The 23,758-nt window shown below is 38.2% G+C and overlaps 1 protein-coding gene across 2 annotated transcripts in view; it reads left to right on the top strand.

Annotated features, from left to right (window-relative positions):
- The window catches only part of ephb1 (EPH receptor B1), a 209,911-nt gene extending 187,213 nt beyond the window's left edge, over nt 1-22,698 (top strand). For both annotated transcript variants that reach the window (XM_087811862.1, XM_087811863.1), the window contains exons 13-17: nt 8,913-9,062; nt 11,903-12,096; nt 15,217-15,372; nt 17,156-18,574; nt 22,331-22,698. In XM_087811862.1, coding sequence (XP_087667988.1) covers nt 8,913-9,062; nt 11,903-12,096; nt 15,217-15,372; nt 17,156-17,264 — 609 coding nt within the window. In that variant the 3' untranslated portion in view covers nt 17,265-18,574; nt 22,331-22,698. The remainder of the gene's footprint in view (nt 1-8,912; nt 9,063-11,902; nt 12,097-15,216; nt 15,373-17,155; nt 18,575-22,330) is intronic.
- Nucleotides 22,699-23,758: the final 1,060 nt, after the last annotated feature.

Raw genomic sequence — 23,758 nt, forward strand, 5'->3', positions numbered from 1 at the left:
AAAAAGTTTAAAGACAATTAGAACACGATCCTTTATTCTAAGACATTAATCCACAGAGGATTTTCAGACCTTATTGTGACACAATAATAAATAATAATAATAATAATAATAGAGGAATAATAATAATAGAGGTAGTGTTATATTCTTATATTCTTTTAAAAATAACATATATGTTGTAGAGATATTATTTCATCAGATATATCTGACATAAAATATAAAAAAATGTCTGCAAATAAAGAGTTATGTTGCATCGTTTTATCTAGGGGTTTTCGAAAATAGGGTGGGTGGGTAGGTAGGTAGGCAGGCAGGTAGATGGATGCATGCATGGATGGATGGATGGATGGGTAGGTAGGTAGGTAGGTAGGTAGGTAGGTAGGTAGGTAGGTAGGTAGGTAGGTAGGTAGGTAGGTAGGTAGGTAGGTAGGTCAACAAGTCCATCGCAGCTAAAGAAACATTGTAATACAGCAAGATTCCGGTGAGGACTGAGAACGAGAGGATACAGTCGACCGGAAATATTTTGTTGTTTAAAAAACAGATGGAAGCAGTTACAACTTTGTCAAGAGTCATGCGGTCTGTAAATACTCACACAACAACACCAGAGTCAAGTACTCGGACAATACTACAAATATATCATTTTTCATTTTTAAGAATCGTAATATATTTCAATATATTGTATCGTAATATGTATCGTTTTCCCAAATTTTTAACAGTACACATCGTAGTATTGTCCTAGTAAATTCTTGACTTGATGAAACGCGTTTTAACGAGAAATATTTAAGAAGATCGCTGCTTTCAACTGTCTTTAAAAAGCCTTTCCTGAAAGACAATTCCTGCTCAATATTTTCCTAGTATCCTTTTTAAGTGTTGGATCGACCACTTTAATTTGCCCGGACGGCTTTCAGGAAGACTTGCTTGGAAAGTGATTGTTATATTTTGGAAGTGGGAGAAAGGAAAGAAGACTTGGAGAGGAGGGAGATTGATATCCCTGTGTTTGTCTTCCAGATTGGATCTTTAAATAGTCTGTGTTAAAAAAATAAATTCCAAACACAGGAGCCTCGCGATGAGATTTATCCGGGATAAGACAGCATGCTAGCGCGGGCTGTTCACGGCGGCTCTCCTTGACTGCGTCGCATGACAACTCCTAAAAGGCACATTAGCTGCACACACAGGCAGGTGTTACATGTCTTTATTGGAGTGTTGCTCAGCACACACACACACACAGATGACTGACACACACATGAGAGCGGGTGTTGTCTGACTGCTACATATTTATCTTTTATTTTGCTGACCTGGCTGTCAAAACTGCACACAGAGAAACCTTGTCCGCTGACAGCTCCATCCATTACACCCGACTGTCACCGCTGATCACACGTGATGGAAACCAGGTGATACAAGTAATCTCTCACTGGTCACACCATGAAAAAGGATCAAAAAGAACACAATGTCCCGCATTGGTCTAAAAAGTGAAGTATATTCTCTTTAATAAATGATCATTTCTTAAAGTGAAAATTAGATTTCTGTGTCCACACATAAGTAGATGCATCCATGCACCAAAAACTCTTTGAAGTCGCATCTAAATCCAATCTCAGAAGCAACAAAGGATTGTATTGAGGTGCCATTTGTTCGGTGTGAAAATGGAAAGTGTGCTCGCCAGGAAGAGCACGTGTTGATGAAAGGAACGGGAGAAAGAAAAAAGAAAAATCTACAAAATATGAAAGCGGTTGCGTTTTATTTTCCAAATTATCCTATTGGATCAGGGATGTTCAGATAAGAGTTTATGATGAGTATGGTAACCACTTACATTTCTTCTTTTTTAATAATCCACCTTTTATTGTTTGAGATCTTCTGCTACATTTGGCTCTAGTCGCCCAGTTTCTCAGTAACACGAGTACATGAAAAATGACACACAATTTTCTTAATACATTGGGTTTTGTGGCCAGTACGGGGTTCATATATTAGCTTAGGATATTAGGATAGTTTGTTCAAATACTCCTTTGCTCTGTACTTTGTAACTGTGATGAAATAAAATCAAAGCTTTTAAAGTTTCATTGCAACTTTTAGTGGATGATCTTAGGAAGGCAGAGCATTGTAAGTAAGTAAGTAAGTAAGTAATATTTATTTATATAGCGCTTTTCCAGACCACAAAGGTCACAAAGCGCTTTAATAATCAAAACAATACTCAAAAAAGTATATAGATCAAGATAATACTGAGAACAACACAGGAGTTCCAGAAAATCAAGGAAAAGCCTGAACAAATAGAAACGTTTTAAGATGTTTCTTAAAGGAGTCAGTAGACTCCATCAAGCGCAAAGAGAGAGGAAGATTGTTCCAAAGCTTAGGAGCAACAGCCTGAAAAGATTTCTCTCCCCTGGTCCTGAGCCGTGTGCGAGGAACCATAAGTAGATTCTGATCCACAGACCTCAGAGCCCGAGCTGGGGTGTAAGGCTGGATCAGATCAGTGATATAAGGAGGAGCCTGACAATGAATAGATCTGAAAGTAAGAACCAGAATTTTAAAGTTGATCCTGAAAGAAACTGGAAGCCAGTGAAGAGTTTTAAGGATCGGAGAAATGTGAGTTCTTCTACTTGAGCAGGTTAGAATTCTCGCTGCAGAGTTCTGAATCAACTGCAGGCGAGACAGATCCTTCTTGTTAAGACATGAAAACAAACTGTTACAATAGTCCAGACGAGAAGAAACAAACACATGGATTACAAGCTCCAGATCATGTTCCGACAACATTTTTCTAAGTTTGGAGATTTTTCTCAGTTGAAGGAAACAGTTTCTGGTCAGTTTTCTGCAGTGTCGAACAAGAGACATGTCTTCATCAAATACAACACCCAGGTTTCTCAGGTTCTGTTTGACAGACTGACCTAAGTCACCCAAGTACTGACTCAACCCTGGAACCTTATCATCAGGAGCAATCACCAGAGTTTCAGTTTTGTCCACATTTAGCTGTAGAGTGTTATCACTCAGCCATTGTTTGAATTCTAGCAAACAATTGACTAAGCTGTTCAGCCTTTGGGGCTCAGTTGGATCAAAAGAGCAGTAGAGCTGGATGTCATCAGCAAAAATGTGATAAGAAACATCTGGAAATCTCTGAATGATTTTACCCAGGGGAATCAAGTACAGCAAAAACAATAAAGGACCCAGAACAGAACCTTGAGGGACTCCACACAACAGATCTGCCGATTCAGACCTCATTTGATTGGCAGATACACTAAAACTGCGCCCAGAAAGATAAGATGAGAACCATTCTAACACAGACCCAGACAGTCCCACTTCATCCCTCAGTCTTCTCAGCAGGATCTGGTGATCAACTGTGTCAAAGGCTGAGGACAGATCCAAGAGAACCAGAGCAGTGAATTTACCAGAGTCAGCCGACATCATGATGTCACTGGACACTTTCAATAAAGCTGTCTCAGTAGAGTGATGTTTACGGAAGCCAGACTGAAACTTCTCATGGATGTCGCTCTGATCCAAGAACAAAGACAGCTGCTCAGACACCACCTTCTCCAAGATCTTGGACAAGAAAGGGAGCTTAGAAATAGGCCTGAAAATACTGAGGTCAGTTGGGTCTAAGCCTGGTTTTTTGAGCAGAGGCTCCACAATGGCATGCTTAAATGCATTGGGAAAAACCCCTGTGGAAAGGGAGAGGTTTACCATATTGGTAACCCAGGGGCCAATTACATCAAATACTTTGATAAAAAGCCTACAAGGAAGGACGTCATCTGAGCAAGAGGAGGGTGTCATCTTGTTCACTAGTGCCGAAATATCACCCAAAGATACAGCAGTGAAAGAGGACCAAGAGGAGGAGAGGGGCTCAGAGACAGTAGGAGTTCCAAACAAAGGGGGAGAGATTTTCTCTTTGATCAATTTAATTTTGTCAATGAAAAATCTCAACAATGCATTGCTGTCAGCTTCACAGAAGACAGGCGTGATTTGAGGAGCAGGAGACACGAGAGAATTAATCGTGTCAAACAAAACTTTGGGGTTTTTCCTATATGCTGCTACCAGTTTTCTGATGTAATCAGATCTAGCACTTTCTACCATCTCATTGTAAGAAGTCATCAGATACCTGAGGTGAAGTCTATGCACCTCAAGTTTAGTGGACTTCCAGAGACGCTCAGTCTTTCGAAAAAGTCTCTTCAGACTCAGGAGATCTTCATTTGTCCAAGGGCACCTTTTTTTCTGAATTTTCAAGTTCGATTTAACAGGTGCCACTTGATCCAGTATTTCAACACAATGACCAGTGTAACAGTGAATCAAACTGTCCACATCTGGACAGTCATCAAAGGAAAGACGGTCAAACATAGCAGAAAAACTTTCTGCCGTATCGGCTGAGATGACACGCCTCTGAGACCTAACTTTCAAAGGCTTAGGTTCAGGGATGAAGTCCAGGTTAAACAAGACAAGAGATGATCACTCAGATGGACATCATGTACAGATACATTAGAAATGTCCAGGCCAAGAGTAAAAACTAAGTCTAAAATGTGGCCTTTTTGATGAGTGGGTTCAGAAACATGTTGCTCAAAATTAAAGGCTCCTGTTAAAGTTAAAAGTTCTTTAGCAGAACAAGATGTGACGTCATCAACATGAAGATGAAAGTCTCCAAGAATAAGAACAGATTCCATCTGAATAATGGAAGATAAGAAGTCACTGAAGTCTTTCAAGAACATCGCCGCAGGACCAGGCAGACGGTAGATTGACACACAATAGAAAGGTCTTGTAGAACCAACCAAGATCATCTGAGACTCAAAAGAAGTGAATTCCTGTGTCTGAATCACTTTGCAAGAACAACTCTCCCTAAAAACAGTAGCAAGACCTCCTCCACGACCAGAGAGGCGAGGCTTCCCCAGGACAGCGCTCCCTACTGGACAGAGTTCGTTCAGATGAATAAACTCTTCCTCTCTCTGCCAAGTCTCAGAAAGACATAATAAATCCAAATTAACTCTTGTGAAAATATAATTTAGAATAAAGGATTTATTAGTAATGGAGCGAACATTAAGAAGTCCCACATTCAGCACCGATGACGTCACTGACGACGCCGCGTCACTGACAGGCGCGCAGAGCGGGATCTTTTGAAGCGAACAGCGGTCACGTGGGTACCAGCAGTCACGTGGGTACCAGCTGTCACTGACGTTCAACTCCGTAGTAAAAGCTGAATTAAAGAGAGGAAATGAAAAAATATTACCACCTTTCGTTGAGGTCTGGACAGACGGCAGCGCTGATGTGTCGTCATGCTCTTCAGCGAGAGGAATGTCAATCAAACATCGATGACGTCCGATGACGTCAGAGTTGTTCCGAGCGATCGCGACTGCGCGTCTCATCCTGACCTGAACTCCAGACCGACTCGATCGCTTGTGGAAATCGCCCGGTACCCGAGAGATCAAACAATATTCCACAGAGTCCGAGTCGATGAGAAGCGGAGCCTGAAACATATTCACCGGACGTTGGAAACGGTCGTGGTTATAATCCTCCATCGACTCTCTGATGTTGAAAAGAGCATCACGATCATAGATCCGAGATGCTTGAGTCATATCTTAAGTGATATGAGCATAACATCCGGACAAGTATTCGTTAAAACGACTGTTTTGGGCAATTATTGCAGGAGCTTACGTTCAAGCAGCCGATCAAAGGCTCACCGGAAGCGGAAGTGAAATTAATAATTTAGTAAATTGGACATGGTTATCAGTAGTGAGGGTCTGTTGAAGCTTCATGAAGCAGTGTCATGTTGTTTAGAGGTCAGTAGGTGGCGCCATCAGTTTAAAAATAATATGATGTTTCATTAGAACAGTTGTTCAAAACAAAGTAAAATAGTCCAGAGACCACCATCTAGTGGACTCTGAAAATAATGACACTGCTTCATGAAGCTTCTTCAGACCATCACTAGTTATCAGAGGTTATCAGGTTTTTAAAATAATAAATACATTTATTTCTAGTGTAGTATTGTGGATGTGGTCATTCCTAATGTGAAGCCATTTTTAAATTTTATTTTTAACGTTATAAGCTTGGTTATAATGCCTAGTCAAATGCCATATAATACTACATAGTTAAGCAACCATCATCCAAAGCAGAACCTCGAGGGATTCTAAGTTATAACACTCCTTCCCAAAACTGTTTAAAGAGATCTCCAGAAGGATGAACAAAGTTCCATCTATCTATCCTCATAAATAAGGAAAGAAAACCCAAGTACCTTTTAACGATATAAGTGATAGTAGATTCTCTGCGTTTTGACATCTCCTAAAGAGACGTAGAAAAAAGGATGTGATGTTTAGTGTAACAAATTTTTCAAATTGAATCATATGAAATTGTGTTCAAAAGTGACCTTTGTTTGCGTAACTTAAAAAAATGTTATATAACGTAAAATCAGAACATGAGTAAAAGCAGGCTTTAGGATGACTGATTCTGTGTCAAAAAAAAAGAGAAAAGAAAGTAATTCTCTTTCTGCGTCGATGTTTCACTTCAAGGCAAACAGAAAACAGCTTGTTCATTTTTTTTGCCGTCACAATATCCCATATCCAAAGAGTTTTTCCTGCGCTGCCGGGCTTCACCAAACACTCCAGCATTTTTGTTGACACTAGGTCTGTTTTAATTCTCATCATCTCGTTCCCTTCCACCCAAAACACATTCCCAGTGGTATTAACGGTCCTTCGACTGCGGAAAAAACGCCTCCATGCTTTTCATGTTTTGCCTCCGTCCTTGTTCGCATGAGCTGCTCAACACTTCATGCTATTAAAGTGGGATTTTTGGGCAGCGCTATCGCTGGCCCACAGCAGTAATTACTGAAGGTTTGCATTCCAGCCCTGTGCCCTGCAAATGTTATTACTAAAGTTTGTGTCGTCTCTCGTGCATTAGCGCTTTCCTGTGAAACATGTTTTCATGGTTCATGCCATCCCGGCGACACAGCTCGTGTCCTAACAGGGTCCCCGGGCGTGAGGCGGCCCGTCCAGAGTGAGGGACGAGGGCGTGTGATAAAAATACCACTGTATGAGAGTGTTTGGCTGCGAGCTTCAATTATTTTCATATTAAATCCCAGTCATTTGTCATCTTTTGTGAGTCCACGAGGAACATTCGTAAAGATAATATTTGTTCTCCATCCTCACATGGGATTGCCCTCTGATGGATCATATGAAACAGAATCTAATTTCGGGCTTTTTTTTAACTTTTTGTACATGGTCAATTTTGTGTCACATAATTCAGACTTACTCTAAAAATGACTCATCAAGGCATTACAAAAAGAGTTTTACAATATTCTAGCTCTAGCTACACTAGCATTAGCTAGGACCAGGTTTTTATTGGGGTTTATACATTTGAGAAATGCATTTTGCAACCTTTTGTATAATTTACTAAGTTATTTAACCATATATGTCCAAAGTCCAGACCCGTCACCATGTTTTTTGTAACTAAAGTTCTCCATTATTGACTGTATAGCTTAGCCAGACAAACTAAAATACACATGGTTTAAAGTTTTTTTTCCCCGATGTCAATGAGACAGAGTCTTGAGTTGTAAGAAAACACGAATAATTCCTGAATCATGAAAAGATTCTCAACTTTGAACTAGATAGATGCTTTTCTATTTTGAACTTGTGAAAACGATAGGTCTTGGTAAGATGTCGCTCTTTTCAGATTTGGCACCTGCTTTTTTTAAGTTTAGCTGCTTCAAAAAAAGATTTGTATCCACTTGTACTAAGCAGTACGTTTAGAATGAATAGTACAAAGGTCCAAACCACTGATTTGGGATTATTTGCAAATTTCTAACTGGAATTAAGAAAATGTTTTTGCATCATGGTGAGTTTGAGGAGACTTAAAGTTCAAATAATATGTTGATTTAAGTGTGTCATAAATAGATCTTCGACCTCTATTGTACTCATCAGTTTATGTTTGTACAAAACTCTCTTTTCACTGAAATATTTACATTAGAAAATGTTCATAAGCCCCGCCCAATGAAAACACTTAAAGAATCAAGGTTTGTTACAGTGCGTCCTCAATCCTGGATGTCTCCACCTCCAAGTGACTCATTGTATAAACAAAGTGGGGCATGATTACAGCTGGCTGGAGGAGGAGTTAAGCCATTATTACGTCATAAGGGCTCTGCTCTCGTAACCCCTTGTTTGCCGAGATTTCAGACGGGGGAGAACTTTATAAAGTAATAACTTCAAAACATGGTAGTAATGTGGAGCTAAATGAAACAGTGTCATTGTTTTCAGAGTCCACTAGATGGCGGTCTTTAGACTATTTTCCTTTGTTTTGAACAACTGTTCTAAGGAAACATCACATCATTTTTTAAACTGATGGCGCCACCTACTGACCTCTAAACAACATGACACTGCTTCATGAAGCTTCATCAGACCATTACTATTGTACAGTATTGTGTAAAAAGTGTTTTGTTTCAGAATATTTATATTTAGAGTCGCTTCTACCGAGGAAGGTTTTCTTATAAGTGAAATCTCTGGGATCATATTGCCTGTTGGGCACATGCTGTCAACATGTCACTCAATGTCAGCGTGTGGGATGCTCGGCGGTGTCTCGGTTTATTGCCAATCCCAGCTTATCTGCGGATTGTCATGTGGAGCTAATTGCAGTATTAAACCGGTTGTGGGTCACGGCATGATGGGAGAAAAACAGTGTCCTGTACAGGAGCCGCTCAAATGTGTGGATAAACTCCGCGTGTAGACATTTGGAATGTTAAACAGGCAGCTGTCAATTTAAATCAACAGCATGTCCAGAGGCTTAGGTAGTCCAATTACAGCAAGACACGGTCGAAACAGGAGCTTCTCCTTTTTAAAATTAGCTGAGACACGCCTGGATGTCTTCAGGATTGTCAGGAAACCATCTGGAGTGTGGCTGGAGGATACGTTCACCTGCTTAATGAAGAGCAGGAAGATGTAAATGGTTTCTTCTTATTTCCTCAGGGTGGCAAAATCCCCGTGAGGTGGACGGCACCCGAGGCCATCGCCTACAGGAAGTTCACCTCAGCCAGCGACGTGTGGAGCTACGGCATCGTCATGTGGGAGGTCATGTCGTTCGGAGAGAGGCCGTACTGGGACATGTCCAACCAGGATGTAAGTTTTCAAATGAAATGAGTAGAAATAAACTTTAATCAGGGTCAATGTGACCCGAAGGACTGAAAATGAATGTGTTGCCTCTAGGTCAAGGTGACCCACCTCCCTGGCTTCAATAAATACTTTTGACTTGACAAAGAGGCAACACAAGGGATAACTCAAACACGTTTGTTTTCAGGCCTCCGGGTCACTTTGACCCCGAGATAAAACAAGGTCTAACCACCAATCAGAACAAATAAATCATATGAAAATATGAGGGAACTTTCTTGAGACTTCTTACAAGGGTTTCGCTTTTTTAAACTTTATTCTGTGTTTTTTAAGGAAACCATGTCTTTGTAAAAGCGAGAACATTAATCTGTTAGGGGTTGAAACTGAATGATGTAAATTCTTAATTTAACAAATAAAATGATACTTTTATATGTTGTAAAATAAATGTTTTCAAAGATAGCAGACATGGAATTTGGTTTAGATATTGTAAATAATAACTTCATTTGGTAATTCTATGTGGGAAGATTCATGTTCATTTAAAAAATGACAAAAAACTGAAAAGTTATATTTACTTTCACATTGAAACATTCATTTAGCTTCAAATTGTTGAAAAATGTTTTGATCCTGTAAATCCGTTTTAGAGATATTTTTATGAGCTCATTAAGAAGAGGAATGCTTAAGTTTCGAAGTTCACGAAAAGGTTTAAAAAAAATTAAAAAAGTACACGTTTTCCAAAGAGTGAGTTAAAGATTGAGGCAAAGTTCATGATTCAAATCATTACTTAGAAATAGATTTTGGCTTTCATAAATTGGACATTATTATGAGTATTTATTTAAAGAGTTACATGGAATAGAGACAGTGGCAAAGCTAGACTACAGTTTAAACTTATGTGTTTCCAGTTTGAGCAGATTAAAAAAATTAAATATAGATTTGTGAAGATAACTGTAAAGATTTAGTCGTCAAATTGATTCATTTTCTAGTCTTGTTCCCAGAGTGGCTTCTCCATCAGAGATAAACCATCAAGGAAGTGATCATAAATCTCACATCCGCTATCAAACTCGGACTCGTCCCTGAAGATGTCCTTGACTTTGACTGTGAATGGAGACTTCTTCCTGGGACAGTTTGTCCTCTTTCCTTCCCTCACTTAGTGCCATGAATGATCGCTGATAGTGCCGCTTTGTTCCCCGTGTCCGTTTGGACAGAGTCCACTCGCAGACACGGGCATCGGCACAGTCGCACCGCAAACATTGGACCCGGTCCCGTCCTATGAGAGCGCGATGGCTGTTCGCTCCCCGGGCGAGATATGCGGCCAACCATCAGGCCTCCATGGACACCGCTCCACAAGGAGTTCCAAGTGAGCAGATGTTGCCGCAGTGGGCCAGAAGCAAACACTGCCTGGTGGTGACCAGCGCTGAGAGGACGACTGGCGCCGCCCAGCACGTCCGGCTGCTCGGGCCCTCGCGCACACTCGTGGTTACAAACACACACACTAGACGCACAAAACCGCTCCACCATACGCACCATTTGTCACGATTGTGCTGAGTTGCTCTCGACTCTGCGGTCGACTCGCTGGCCTGCGCGCCAGATCGTCATTTATAATAATCCGAATGGTTCCAGATCGTATCCGTCGCACATGACCCGGCAACATTCTGGGGTTTGTTGCAAATCGCTGAGAAGTTGAAGTAGAACATGTAGAAGACAAGAGTCTGTTATTTACATGACAAGGTACATTTGAAGATAAAATCAAGATAAATTAAATGTTGTTTCAACTCACTCAGGTCTTTTCTTTGTTCACCTCTGATTGGCTGACCGAGTCGCAAGGCATGATGGGAGTAGCTACTATCTTAGCGCAATCTTTTTACCATGAGAATTAGAAACCATTAAAGAAATAGTTGGCAATGCTCAATGGAGTTCAAAACTAGCATGTACTGTATTACATATCGAAGTGTGGCACAGGGGCCAAATGTGGCCCTTCCACTCTGTTTATGCGGCCCAGTTCAAACTGAATGTATAAAACAGACCATGTAGAAATTTCTCTTTTTTTGTACTTATTTGTCATGTCATAACAGTATAAATGCAAAATACACATAATCTTTACTTAACTTCTCAGAATAAAATGTAAAAATGTAAAACAGTTTTTTTAATTAAAGTTATTTGTTATTTAAGTATTTTTATTAAATGTATATACAGAAAAGTTCAATTTATGCATCTTATTATTTATTTTACATGTCATGGCATAATTTAAGTTGTTTTTTTTCAATTCTAAATATACTTTTTTATCTTGTCCCTGAAAATAAATTGCAAGATTGCTTAAAAATAACAAATAAATACATAGTTTTTTGTCCATAGTTCATTCATGATTGTTGTTTTTGTTCTTATAACATTAAAGTTTTTTTTTCTTTGTATTTTTCTGTTATACTGAAACTTTCTTTGATGTTTTTATTTTTAATTTAAAATAGGTTTTTTTTGGAGATGTAGTTCTTGGTCATTATTTTTTTATTTTTTTATTTACAATTTAAGTCTCAACATTATTTTTTTTCACACAAATGTGTAAATAATATTGTTAATCAAGAAGAAAAAAAAGCTGATGTAATACAGCAGCTTACTAGAGTTGATGTGGAACATTTTCCAGATGATGTTGCGACGGTGTTTGGCATGTCGCATTTCACAGTCTTCCGCGGATCCGTCAATTAAATAGAATGTAAATGAGTCAATTACATCACGACTCGGTCACAGGCAGCTGCTGGAGGTTCTTGAACTCCAAAGCAATTACGACGTAATCACCGTACTGTACGCGTTTGAAATGCCGACTCTTCAGTGACCCCCACGCCGCCTTCGCTGCTCCTCCGCAGGTGATCAACGCCATCGAGCAGGACTACCGCCTGCCGCCGCCCATGGACTGTCCCAGCGCCCTGCACCAGCTGATGCTGGACTGCTGGCAGAAGGACCGCAACGTCCGCCCCAGGTTCACCGACATCGTCAGCACCCTGGACAAGATGATCCGTAATCCGACCAGTCTCAAAACCGTGGCCAACATTCCCGCAGTGTAAGTAGAAGAACAGTGTTCCAGCATGAACCTCACCGACGCAGCACGATAACTCTCTCTTCTCATCAAATAAACATGACTGTGTTACTGTTAATTGCATCAAACCTCTACGACCTAGATTTCATTTCTGTCTTTTTCACAATTACACCTTCCTTCATCTTTTTTTTTAACAAACGAAATGAAATCCTTATATTTTTATCTATTTATTTTTATCTTCCAGTCTTGATTATTTAAAAAATATATTTTTTGTCTACTGATGGTTCAAACAGGGTGCTGCATTGCGGCCTACTGCCACCAATGCTTGATTGTCTGTTTGAATAGGTGCCAGTCACCATTCTACCAAAAATCTTTATTCATTATTCATACATCAGATTGTCCCAGACTATATCACCCTTGTGTTGTCTCTGGGTCAAGTTGAATGGGCCTCTGGGTCACTTTGACCCTGAGACAACAAGGGTTGATTGTATCAAACGTTATACGAACTATATTTCCTTTTTTTTTTTCTCAATGACACACCTTTTAACATTTTATGTTTTTTGCAATTTTCACACTTTTCAGCGATTTCATGAAATATTCTATTTTTATTTGATTATTTTTCTCTTTCAGTTGCTGAAAAAAGTATTTTGTACCAAAGATCTTTATATGTTATTTTTTTTATTTAGTTCTGACCAATATGTCATTATTCATACGTCAGACTTTCCAAGACTACGTAACCCTTGTTTTATCTCTCGGACCTCCGGGTCATTTTGAACCTGAGATAACAAGGGTTGATTATCATTAAACGTTTCCGACCGACATTTCCTTTTCACAAGCTTTCGAAACGATCTTCCTCTCCCTCTGTGTTTGATGGATCTACTGACTCTTTCAAGAAACATTTTAAGACGTTTTTATCCGTGCAGGCTTTTCCTTGATTTTCTGGAACTCCTGTGTTGTTCTCAGTGTTATCTTGACCTTTAAAGTATATATTCTATTGAATATTGTTTTTATTTTTTAAGCGCTTTGTGACCCTGGTCTGGAAAAGCGCTATATAAATACAAATAACTTACTTACTTACTTACAAATTTTCACAATTACACTTCCTTAAAACATTTTACGACTTTTTTAAGATTTTAACACTTTCATGGAATCTTTCATTTTTCTCTTTCAGTTGTCGATAAAAAACTTTTGTAAAACATTCACATTATGTAAGGAAATGTATTTTTTAAGCACCTGATTTTTGCTGATGGTTCGAACAATGTGCTGCATTGCGGCCTACTCCCATCTTTTGTTCATTGTCCGTGTGAATTAGATTAGATCAATAGGTGCCATTCACCAGTACCAACGATTCCTATTGATATATATATTTAATTTGATTCTGTCATTTTTTCATAAATCAGCAGATTGTCCCAGATTACTTGAGAAATAATGTATAAACTTATTGAAAAATGTGACAAACTATCTTGAAGGTATGTTATTGAAATAGAGATGTACTAATTTTAAACTATTATCTTATAAAGTACTGTTCCATTCATTTTAAAATGTTCTTTACTTTATTCAGTAGTTGATTAATTTTCCATCAATCATAACCATTATTATGAAACACAGGTTTAACAAGGAATATTTCTGCCAAAAAAAAAACGGCTTGTTCAAATCTGTCCAGTAACATCCAACCCTCTCTGTCCTGGACTTATCTTTGTGTACTTCATCCCACTGGTGTGGCGGTTGATCCTCAACAGTGAAGCCATCTGTTGCCAAAGCTGCTGAAATTTTTAAGCCACATCGATGCCAAACTTTACTGATAGTTCTGGAGGAAAAGTAAAAGAAAATGAGCCATCTTTTAAATCAACTTCTGAAGTTTGATTGAATTGTTTTGTCGAAATGACACGGCTAATGAAAGAAATCGTCTTCTGCGCCGTCAATAAAAGATTAATTTAAAAAGAAAAAAAAAACGATTTTACTTTCAATGAAACTGTGAAAAACAACTTCTCAGATGAAAACAAAAGGTAATTAAAGAAAAGCTGTTAGAAATTAATCTGCTTTTTAGATGTAGCAGCAGGTTATAAGAGATCGGTGTGTTTATTTGTGGAGGAATTATTTTTACGAACACACAGAGTCCTTGAGAATTCTTGATTAAATCTTCAAGTTCAGTTCGCCGGTGTTTAAGCTTTGATTCACTTTTAATTAATTCTGACTCTTTTGAAATGTAGCCGTGCTAAAGAAAGTGAAGAAAATTATGTTTTTGTATCACATTGTTATGCTAATAGTTACAGTTTTTTATTAAAATGATATACAAAATAGGGATTTATCTTATAATTATTTAGCTATTTGACATGTGATTATAGTTCAATCATGTTAAAAAAAAAAATGAAGGGTTTAATTCTAAATATACATGTTTTAATGTTGTACCTGATTTTATTTTTAAATGTCTATAAAATATATGACAATTTCTTAACTGAAAAATGTTTTAATGTTTTTTCATTTTTAATTAATATTTTTGTGTTATTTTGTATTGAGGCCATTTTTTTTCCTCTTCTTTTAAAATGTAGTAATTTTAAATAAAGTTTAGTTAAACTAGGTTTTTGTATTATGTATATTTTTTGCATAGTAATTTATTAATTTTTATTACATTTATATATGAAAAAAAAGTTTCTAAAAAGGTATTCATTTAACATGTAATGGTATAATTCAACTTGCTTTCATGTCGTCATCTTTGTCTGTAGTTCTTTCATGATTTTTCGTTATTAATTGTATATAACATATGTAATAATTGCTTACTTACTTGCATTTTATTTTAATATTTGTTGTGGTCATTCTTGATTATTATTTTGAGGCCATTTTTTTCTCTTCAACATTTTCAATTCATCCCGACTCTTTTCAAGCGTAGCCATGCGTACGTTGGACTATCTGTCGACGTCAGTTTGTTTTAATACAAATCATTCAATCAATGACGTCTCTCTGTGTTTGAATATGTCGGCATGTTTGGTATTTGGCAAGAAAAGTTTCTTCCTCAAGGTCTTTCCTTCATCGGCTGCTCCCTCTCTTTTTCATTTTTTTTTTCAATTTGCTTCTTTGCTGAATAGACAATGAAAGACCCCCCCTCTCTTTTTCTCTCCCTCCTCCATCCCTCTCTTCTTCCTCCAGGCCTTCCCAGCCACTGTTGGACCGATCCATACCTGACTTCAACACGTTCAGCTCGGTGGAGGATTGGCTCGCCGCCATCAAGATGAGCCAATACAGAGACAACTTCCTCAACTCAGGCTTCACGTCTCTGCAGCTCGTGGCTCAGATGACCTCGGAGTGAGTTCGAGCGCCGATGTGCATATGTAGACCTCTGTGTGGCACTTAGCCGGCCAACTCTAAATGTCCTGGAGTCAAGTGCGTGTATTTCGAGCACGGCTGCCCTCCATTAGTCAACACTCCACATTATGAGCATTTAAAGCGGCAAATGTCGCGTGTGGAAAAATCAAAGGCAGTTAAGAAAAAGTATTTTCATCATGAATATTTCATCAGCGCGACTGTTTGTTTGGTGTTAAATTTATATTTCAACTACTTACGTCATGTTTCAATCACAAGGCCAGGGGCCGAATATGTTCCGCCAAATTTTTTTTTTTAGCTTAAAGGTCAACTAATGTGAAAACCCAACTGACATGTTTCAAAAGTCTTCCTCTCCAAGATGCAGTGAGTCTCTCATCATGAACATGTTTCAAATTCAAAACTTTATAAAGTTCTCCCCCGTCTGAAATCTCAGCGAACAAGAGGTTACGAGAGTGGAGTCCATTATGACATAACAATGGTCTTCACTCCTCATCCAGCCAGCTGTAATCACGCCCGCTTTGTTTATACAACAAGTCCCTTGGAGGTGGAGACTTCCGGGACGGATGACGCGCGGTGACAAACTTTGATAATTGACCAATTATAGCAGAGTGGGCGTGGTTATAATAAACAAGAAACACATTGATTTCAGTGGGCGGGGCTTATGATCATTTTCTAATGTAAATATTTCAATGAAAAGAGAATTTTGTACCGACAGACACATACTGATTAATACTATAGAGGTCAAAGATCAATTTGAAAGACACTTAAATCAATACATTTGTTGACCTTTTAATTATTTTGGGTACAATAATGTTGGCATCATGACCAGTGCTACATTCAACAGGAAATTCCCAGAATGCGATGATGAATTTCGATTCATTTTTAAAAAATAAAATGTTTTTTTTACAGAGAACACGGTCCAGTTATTGTATTAATGAAAGTCTTGATTTATTGAGCTCAAGGCTATAATAGACTCTGTTTTGGCCCATTTTTACAATTTAGATTCACAACCACGCCTTACATGATCCATTCTGTAACAATTATATAGTTTTATTAATGAAACTTCATCTGCATTAAAATGTTTTCTTTTACTTTCACCAGCAAATGTTAGCTTCGGGTGTTTCATCCTTATCATTGGCCTAATCATCAATCGTTCTACTGAACCAGTGTATTTTGTTAGATCATAAAAAAATATATATATAGAAGAAGAAAAAAAAGAAGCCGCCACAACACCCAGACGAATTGAATTTTGGATTTAGGGGATTTTTATTACCTGTTTCTTTGATATTTAATCAAATGAGCTAGCTAGCCAAACATAGCTAGCTTAATGAGGAATGATACGAAGGTACATACAGTGTGTCTCAAATTAAAGATAATGAAGCTGTTTTAGGATGACGTTTATCTCAGTGTCCCTTATTTCAATGCTAATACATCGAAACCCTTTAGGCAAATCATTTTGGAATAATTTGTTTATGAGTTATTCTACCAAAAGTAGAATGTTTTAAAAATGTTTACTTTCGGATGTACAGTTCTATTAATAAAGATATCATATACTATAGAAGAAGATCATCCTAACCCCAAATTATTGATTCTGGATTTTATTTTGTTGACATACATATGTTAAAATGAGTCATTAATACAACAACAATGTCTTTCTGATGTGAAACGGTTCCATTCTGACCAGTCAGTTGCCCAAAATGTTATGTATATACTTGTTCATTTTCTGATCTCCTCATTGATTTCCTTCCTTCTCTTCTTCCTTCAGGGACTTGTTGAGAATAGGCGTGACACTGGCAGGCCACCAAAAGAAAATCCTCAGCAACATCCAGTCCATGCGGGTGCAGATGAGCCAGTCGCCGACCACCTTAGCATGACTGCAGGGGGCGCCGTGCCAGGGAACGGGCAGCATTCGTCGGGGTCACAACACGGGCAGCCTTCGAATGACCCCCGGTCCATCGGAACGCGCCAGAGTGGAGACTATCGTCCTAATCTAAGCTTTTAACCGCGACAACAGGAGACCAGGGTCTACACCACTGCATATTCAAAAAAACGCTCCCACACTTAACGGTCCACATCAGGAGTTCAGGGTCAAGACTTTTGTTCCGCGAAAAGGCAAAGACTGCTGCGTTGCTGTGGCAACAGAGTGGCGTCGTGAACAATCACACAAAGAAAACAAAAAAAAGAAAAACACCGGAATATCTCACAGACAGTGGTGGCGACTTCAGTCGTATTATACTTCTATATTCTCTGGACACAGTGTTAGAAACAAGAGGCGTGATCTGTGATTTAACCCATTATCGTAGTCCGTGTGTGAAGATGCCTAGAAACCTGGCCACTCTGGTAGTTTCTCGTCGGGACAGGAATACAGGGATGTACAGTGGAGCACCATATCTCACCGTCGCCATTTGTAAATGGACTGTTGCGAATACAGAGCTTAGTTCTATTTTTGTCTCTTACCATTTGTTAGTTTTAATCACCATAGCAACATGGAGGCCCCCCACGTGTACATCGACCGTAACACTACCTGTTGAGGTCCCCGGGGGGGCGAGTCCTCACCCAAATATAAATACGTTTTATCCCTTGCTAAATATAACTATATTTCAGAATAAATCTTCATATTGAAGGTGACATTTACGATTATGTATGTACAGAACTCCGCTTGCATTTTTTTTGCAAAGACTTCGTCGAGGGGGAAGACACGGTGGACGCCCACCGTCACTGGGTCTGGATTCTGAAGTGAGACGTTAGCCTTTTCGTATGGTTTAGGACAAACGCTTAATGGATGAAATTTGGCGCTCAAATTTGTGATAAAGGTTGGCCATTTTTATGAAGTTCTCGATATATATGTGGGTCAACCTCTTGTATTTAATTTAATTTTAAAAGAATGAACCGAAAACCGAAAAAAAAAATCATGAATCCCTTAATCGGTTGTCCTAAACTTTCTGCCTGGGCTGGACATAAAAAAAAAAAGTGTTGTAGGGGTTTAACCAATCACAAGTATCACATAATAGAGATCTTGTTATATGTGAGTGTACACAAAAAATGTGTGTAGCTGATGAGCACTTGTGCAGATCTGTCTCTCGTTTTTCCCTTTCTTTCTTTCCGATGTTTGTGTTGGGAAGTGCCCGGTGCCGCCCAGAAGGGGGGGAAGGAGACTCGGCGCCATGACAAGCTCCAATTCACAGTAAGTGTCATTTGATCGCACGAGGGGGGGAGAAGACGACCCGCTGCCAAATTGCTCTTTATATGGTAGATTTCACTTCTGGCAATGGCGGTCGCATGTTTCTCGCGGGTGCCACAAATACCTTGGCGGCCGCGAACACTTGCAGCCGGTTCTGGGAAGCAAGCTAATGGGGAATCGGAGGGAATCAGTATCACTCGCCCACGGAGTGGAAACCGAACATCTGGGCCGGGCTGCGCCGGCAGACGGCCGATGTCGTCGCGATGAACAGACCGACTTAAACATCCCACTTCTCGCGGAGAGCGCCGAGACGTTCACAGATGACTCGAATTGAGGTGCAGCATTAATCTCTGCACTGGCAGTGCGAGAGCGCTGCCATATGGGCTGGCAGGTTGAGCGCGAGTGTTGTGGTGCCACGGAGAGTTACAGACGTCTACAAATCTCTTCATTATCCTCTCATTCGTGGGAGACAGTTGTTTTTGACGCTTGTGATTTCCCTGAAAGAAGATATGAAGATCATTTGAAGACGTTTTCTTTTCTTCCGCTCGGGCATCTGATGGTGGGACATGTGCTCTCGAAAAGGGGCTTAATAATGGCTTCCAACGCTTTGATACCAGAGTGGCCGTTGGCGATGTTTTTTTACTAAATGAATCACAGGTTTACTATGAAGTTAATCCAACAGCAAATGTTTGAGTGTAAAAGTGAGACCCCTCGGTTCCCTGAAACCACTTTTTTTTGCGGTTATCAGTTATCAGTTCATTGATATATCCAATCATTTTAAACAGGCAATTTAGGATTACAGTATACATTTTTCACAAGTTCATGAAAGATTCAGTTTTTGTAGGCATGTTTTAGCAGTGTGTTTGAATCATTTCATCATTTCATCAAGCTGTCATTTTAGTTTTTCACTATAGTTTTAAGTGAAGTCCAGTTTCAGTCAGTTCAAGTCTGAAATAAATATATCTTTTAAAAATAAATGTAATGATTACTAATGACATTTAAGTCTAGTTTTTGTCATATTTTAGTCATATTTTCTATTTTCATCTGTTGGTGTTTTTTTTTCTTTATTTTCTCTTCTCAAACTACTTTCACAATTCCAAAGTTTTTTTAATATTCTATGATTTTTAAAATATTTTCTAGAACCAGATGATTTATATTTCATAGAAACTATAATTGAAAGAACACATTTCCAGACCCTAATGCATTGGATTGAGCAAATAGGTACATTAACATTGACTTTAGGCTAAAATAACCTTTTTGTTGAGTTAAAGGCAGTGAACATTAGGTAATATCCTTAGGTTTCCTACGCTATTGATCGCACCATAGCATTTGCTAAAAGTTTGTCGAGGACAATATTTCGTTAGATTTCGTTGACGAAATGTGTGAAAGAGACTTTAAGCAAATATTTTTTCTTGTGATATTTTAACCTGTGATTATAAATCAGCTTCACAATTTCTTCATAATTGTGAGGAAATGTAATCTCAAGGTTAGATCTTACAAAAAGCATATTTCATAAAACCCAATTGACTGAGTTAGTACCTTAAAACTTCAGTAAAGGTGTTTTCTAAAGTTTATTGAGTATTTCAAATTAAGATTTATATCGTCAAGAAGCTTAACTATCATATTTTGATGACTTAGTTTGTTAACTTGATATATTTAATAATCTGATCAACCCTTTTTAATGTGCTTCTCTGGTTCTTGACTACTTTTTCTATGATCTCGCTGTCTACGTTTTTCTCCTACCGTCCAGCGATGGCTCATCTGGCCCCGCCTGGCAGACGTCCAGCTTATTTATCGTAGTTCTGACTGAGCTGTCCTGAGCTGTGCCTGACTTCGTAGAGTCCGGCCAGACCTTAGAAATTGTTAGCTGGGTGCTTAAATGAGTCTGGGCAGGGGGCAGGAGCCTGTAGGGCGCCTGTCTCAAGAGATCAGCAGATGGAGGGGAAAGAAAAATCAAAGCATGTGGAAAAAGAGGTGCAGAACACATTGGGAAACCTTTTGTTACCTCTTTTTTTCTTACATTTAGTTTCAGTTTTTAACTATTTTTAAAATTGTGTAAAGTAAAATGAAAAAAAAAGAAGAATGCTTATTAGATAATCTTCCTTTTTGTTACATTTATTTAAATATTTACATTCATATTTCTAAATAAATCATATGTTTAAATACACTATAATTGAGATGGGTTTAAATTTTACTTGCATAATTAATCGTCTGAACATTTCATTTCCTTCATATTATTATTATTATTTATTGTATTGTAATTGCATTTTTCTAGTGTTTTAAAACACTTATTTTGGTTTCTTGTAGAAGAAACATTTATTTTACTTTATTGTGACTTAGGTCTTTATTGTTTTTTTCTTTATAATTTTTGCATAATTTGAAACCATAATGCTATTTCTAACTCCCACCACCACTAAATATATCTAATAATATCATCTAATCCATCTGAATATTCTCTACTTAAATGTCAAAAATTTTAATTCTTGATGTACACCACATCTATATATAATATGTTTTGCCTACTCTTGTGACAAATCAAACTTTTTGCAATTTTTTCAATACATTCTTTTAGTTTTTAGCAATTCCTGTTTAATGTTCATGAGCACGTTGTTTACGTAAAAAAAAAATGTTGTTTCATCTTATTAATTTAATGCTTTGAAATCTCGTCTTTCGAATCACACGCTTCAAAAAACAAATCAGTTCTGCAGTTTACTGAGTCATTAAATATTCCAGACATAATCACACACTCTTTAAAATATCTTTCAGTAAATCCACAGATGCCATTTGAATGAATTAGTCGTCTATTCAGCTCAGTTTTGTGTCTTTGCCTTTCAGTCCCGGGGCCCGTGAACGCGAAGGAGAATACATTATTTATGCAACAGTCTCGATCCTTCACTCGAAATAAACATTTCTAAACATCTGAATGTGGTGACACTCGGAATGAAGAGGGTTGTGTCTCGCTACTGACAACTGACTATTGTAAACAACCTTGTGGTTGTTGAAGAGTCACGACTGAATATACTGACTCAGGGATGTTGTTCTCAGATAAAAGGTTCCAAGCTAATACTTTTCATCTTTTATAAGTATAATTGTTGATTAAATAACACTTTAATCATGAAAAATGGCAAATTAAATCCCTAATTTATGTAAAATGATGATCATTAATGTTTTATAATGCAAAAATTATTAGAAAAACACTTTCATCATTATGAGCTAATGTGCGTAGATTGATGAGAAAAGAACAAAAAAAATGAATTATTTTTAATGTTGTCTGTAAAGCACAAAATATGGTTTAAGTGAAGTGGTGTGAGTACTTTTTGTATTGGCTGTATATCGTATTGTGTTGGAACTTGCTTAAGACCTTGGCTGCTGCAAGGGTTTGAGTGATGCCATACAATGCAAACATGTGAAAACACCTTTAGAAACAGTGTCTTTGTAATAACCAGAACATGTAAAGGTTTGTAGATTGTACCACTATATTGAACACATACTGTTAGCACAGGACAGCAGGTATAACAAGTGTTTCTATTTTGATTTGAAATATTTGCTAGTAGCATTAAAGCACTACAACTGTTGCAGTGCATTACGGATCTTGATTTGAGAGGGATTGATCGGAAGCTCTCTCTTTGGCCTCCACCATTCTAAGTTGTGGACATGATTGACAATTGTCTCGACAAGTGTCATGTGTCACTGAGCTGTACTTGATGTCATCCTACGTCTGACATTGCTTAATTTTCTGTTATTTCTCCTTCATTCCAGAACTGGATCACCCCCGAAAAACAGTTGCCCTGAAGAACTAAAGGCAAACATTCTGGGGAAAATTTGAGCGATACTGGACAATTTCTGGAATTCTATGGACGCCGGGCAACAAATGAGGAGCCGTCTGCACTTGGTCATTGTGTCTTTTCAGTGTACGAGAGCGAGAAAGAATGTGAGGAAATTTTGTTGTGTACAAAGACATGGCACCGGTACATTATTTAAGAATGTGAATAGTTTCTTCATTTTTTTTGTCTCCCCTTGTTTCTGTATAGCTACCACTTGTAAATTGTGACTCGTCCAAAGTTTGTAAACTGTAACTTTCTGAGAACTATTGTACTAAAATGCACTCAATAAACGCCTTGGAAAAAAGACTTTTGTCAAATACCATGTTGTTGAGCATATATGTATATGACGGTTTGACATGTTCCCACTTTAAATTGCTGTTTCTTTGGATGTATGTGCGAGTACTTTTTTTTTTTAAATGTACTGATTCCAAAAGTAAAAGGAAACCCATCTTAACCCTTGTGTTCTCCCAGGGTCAAGGTGACCCAAAGAGCAAAAAACAAATGTGTTTGTGGTATCCCTTGTGTTGCCTCTTTGACATAGTAAACAACCTCCCTGGCTTCAATAAATACATATGTAGTGGTGGAGGTCATTCACCTCTATCCAGGACCCACACAAAGGGATACCACAAACACATTTTTATTTGGGCCTTCGGGTCACCTTGACCCTGGGATAACACAAGGGTTAAGGAGGAATTTACACCTAAATATTTGAGAGTATAGGCCGTATCTTTAAAGGCTAAGAAACTAGTTCAGACATAATTTTTTGTACGTTTCTTTTGCCCTTCACTTTTTATCTACATCCGTATTCACCCTGTGCTGCCTTATAACCAAATATTGAGGTGAGCAGGACTCTTGGTTAGTCTCTGAATGAAAATATAATCAACAGAATTAATTATTTTTTCATATTATCAACGGGAGCTTCTGTTGAAATCCATTTTCTGCTAATAACTCACTGTGGCTGTGAATGCAATGAACTACTTAAGGTGTCTGGACCTGTGAAGGAAAACAAGGCTGTTTCTCAAAAGTGCAGGCTTTACTAGAAAGAAAAAGGTGAATTATTTGCCCACTGCTGAGAAAACTAGAAAGTCATGCGGCGTTGAGTTGTTGAATCTTCGTTGTTGTTGGATTTCAAGCCAGTTGTTTGAATCAATGAAGCTAGACAGGCTGGTCGTTCTAAGTATGGGCTCTGGATAAACTGAAAAACAAATCCCTTTACTCAAAGCAATACCTGACATTTTGTTTTTTCATATTCTCTCTAGTAGTTTAATTTTGACCAGTCATGGTTAATTTAGTAGAAACGGAGAATCCGTCACAGCCATGGAAGAATCTAGAGACTGATTTATTTTACCCTGAAGGCCAAAGT

This window comes from Callionymus lyra, chromosome 16 (genome assembly GCF_982586985.1).
Source record: "Callionymus lyra chromosome 16, fCalLyr1.hap1.1, whole genome shotgun sequence".
Taxonomy (NCBI): Eukaryota; Metazoa; Chordata; class Actinopteri; order Syngnathiformes; family Callionymidae; genus Callionymus; species Callionymus lyra.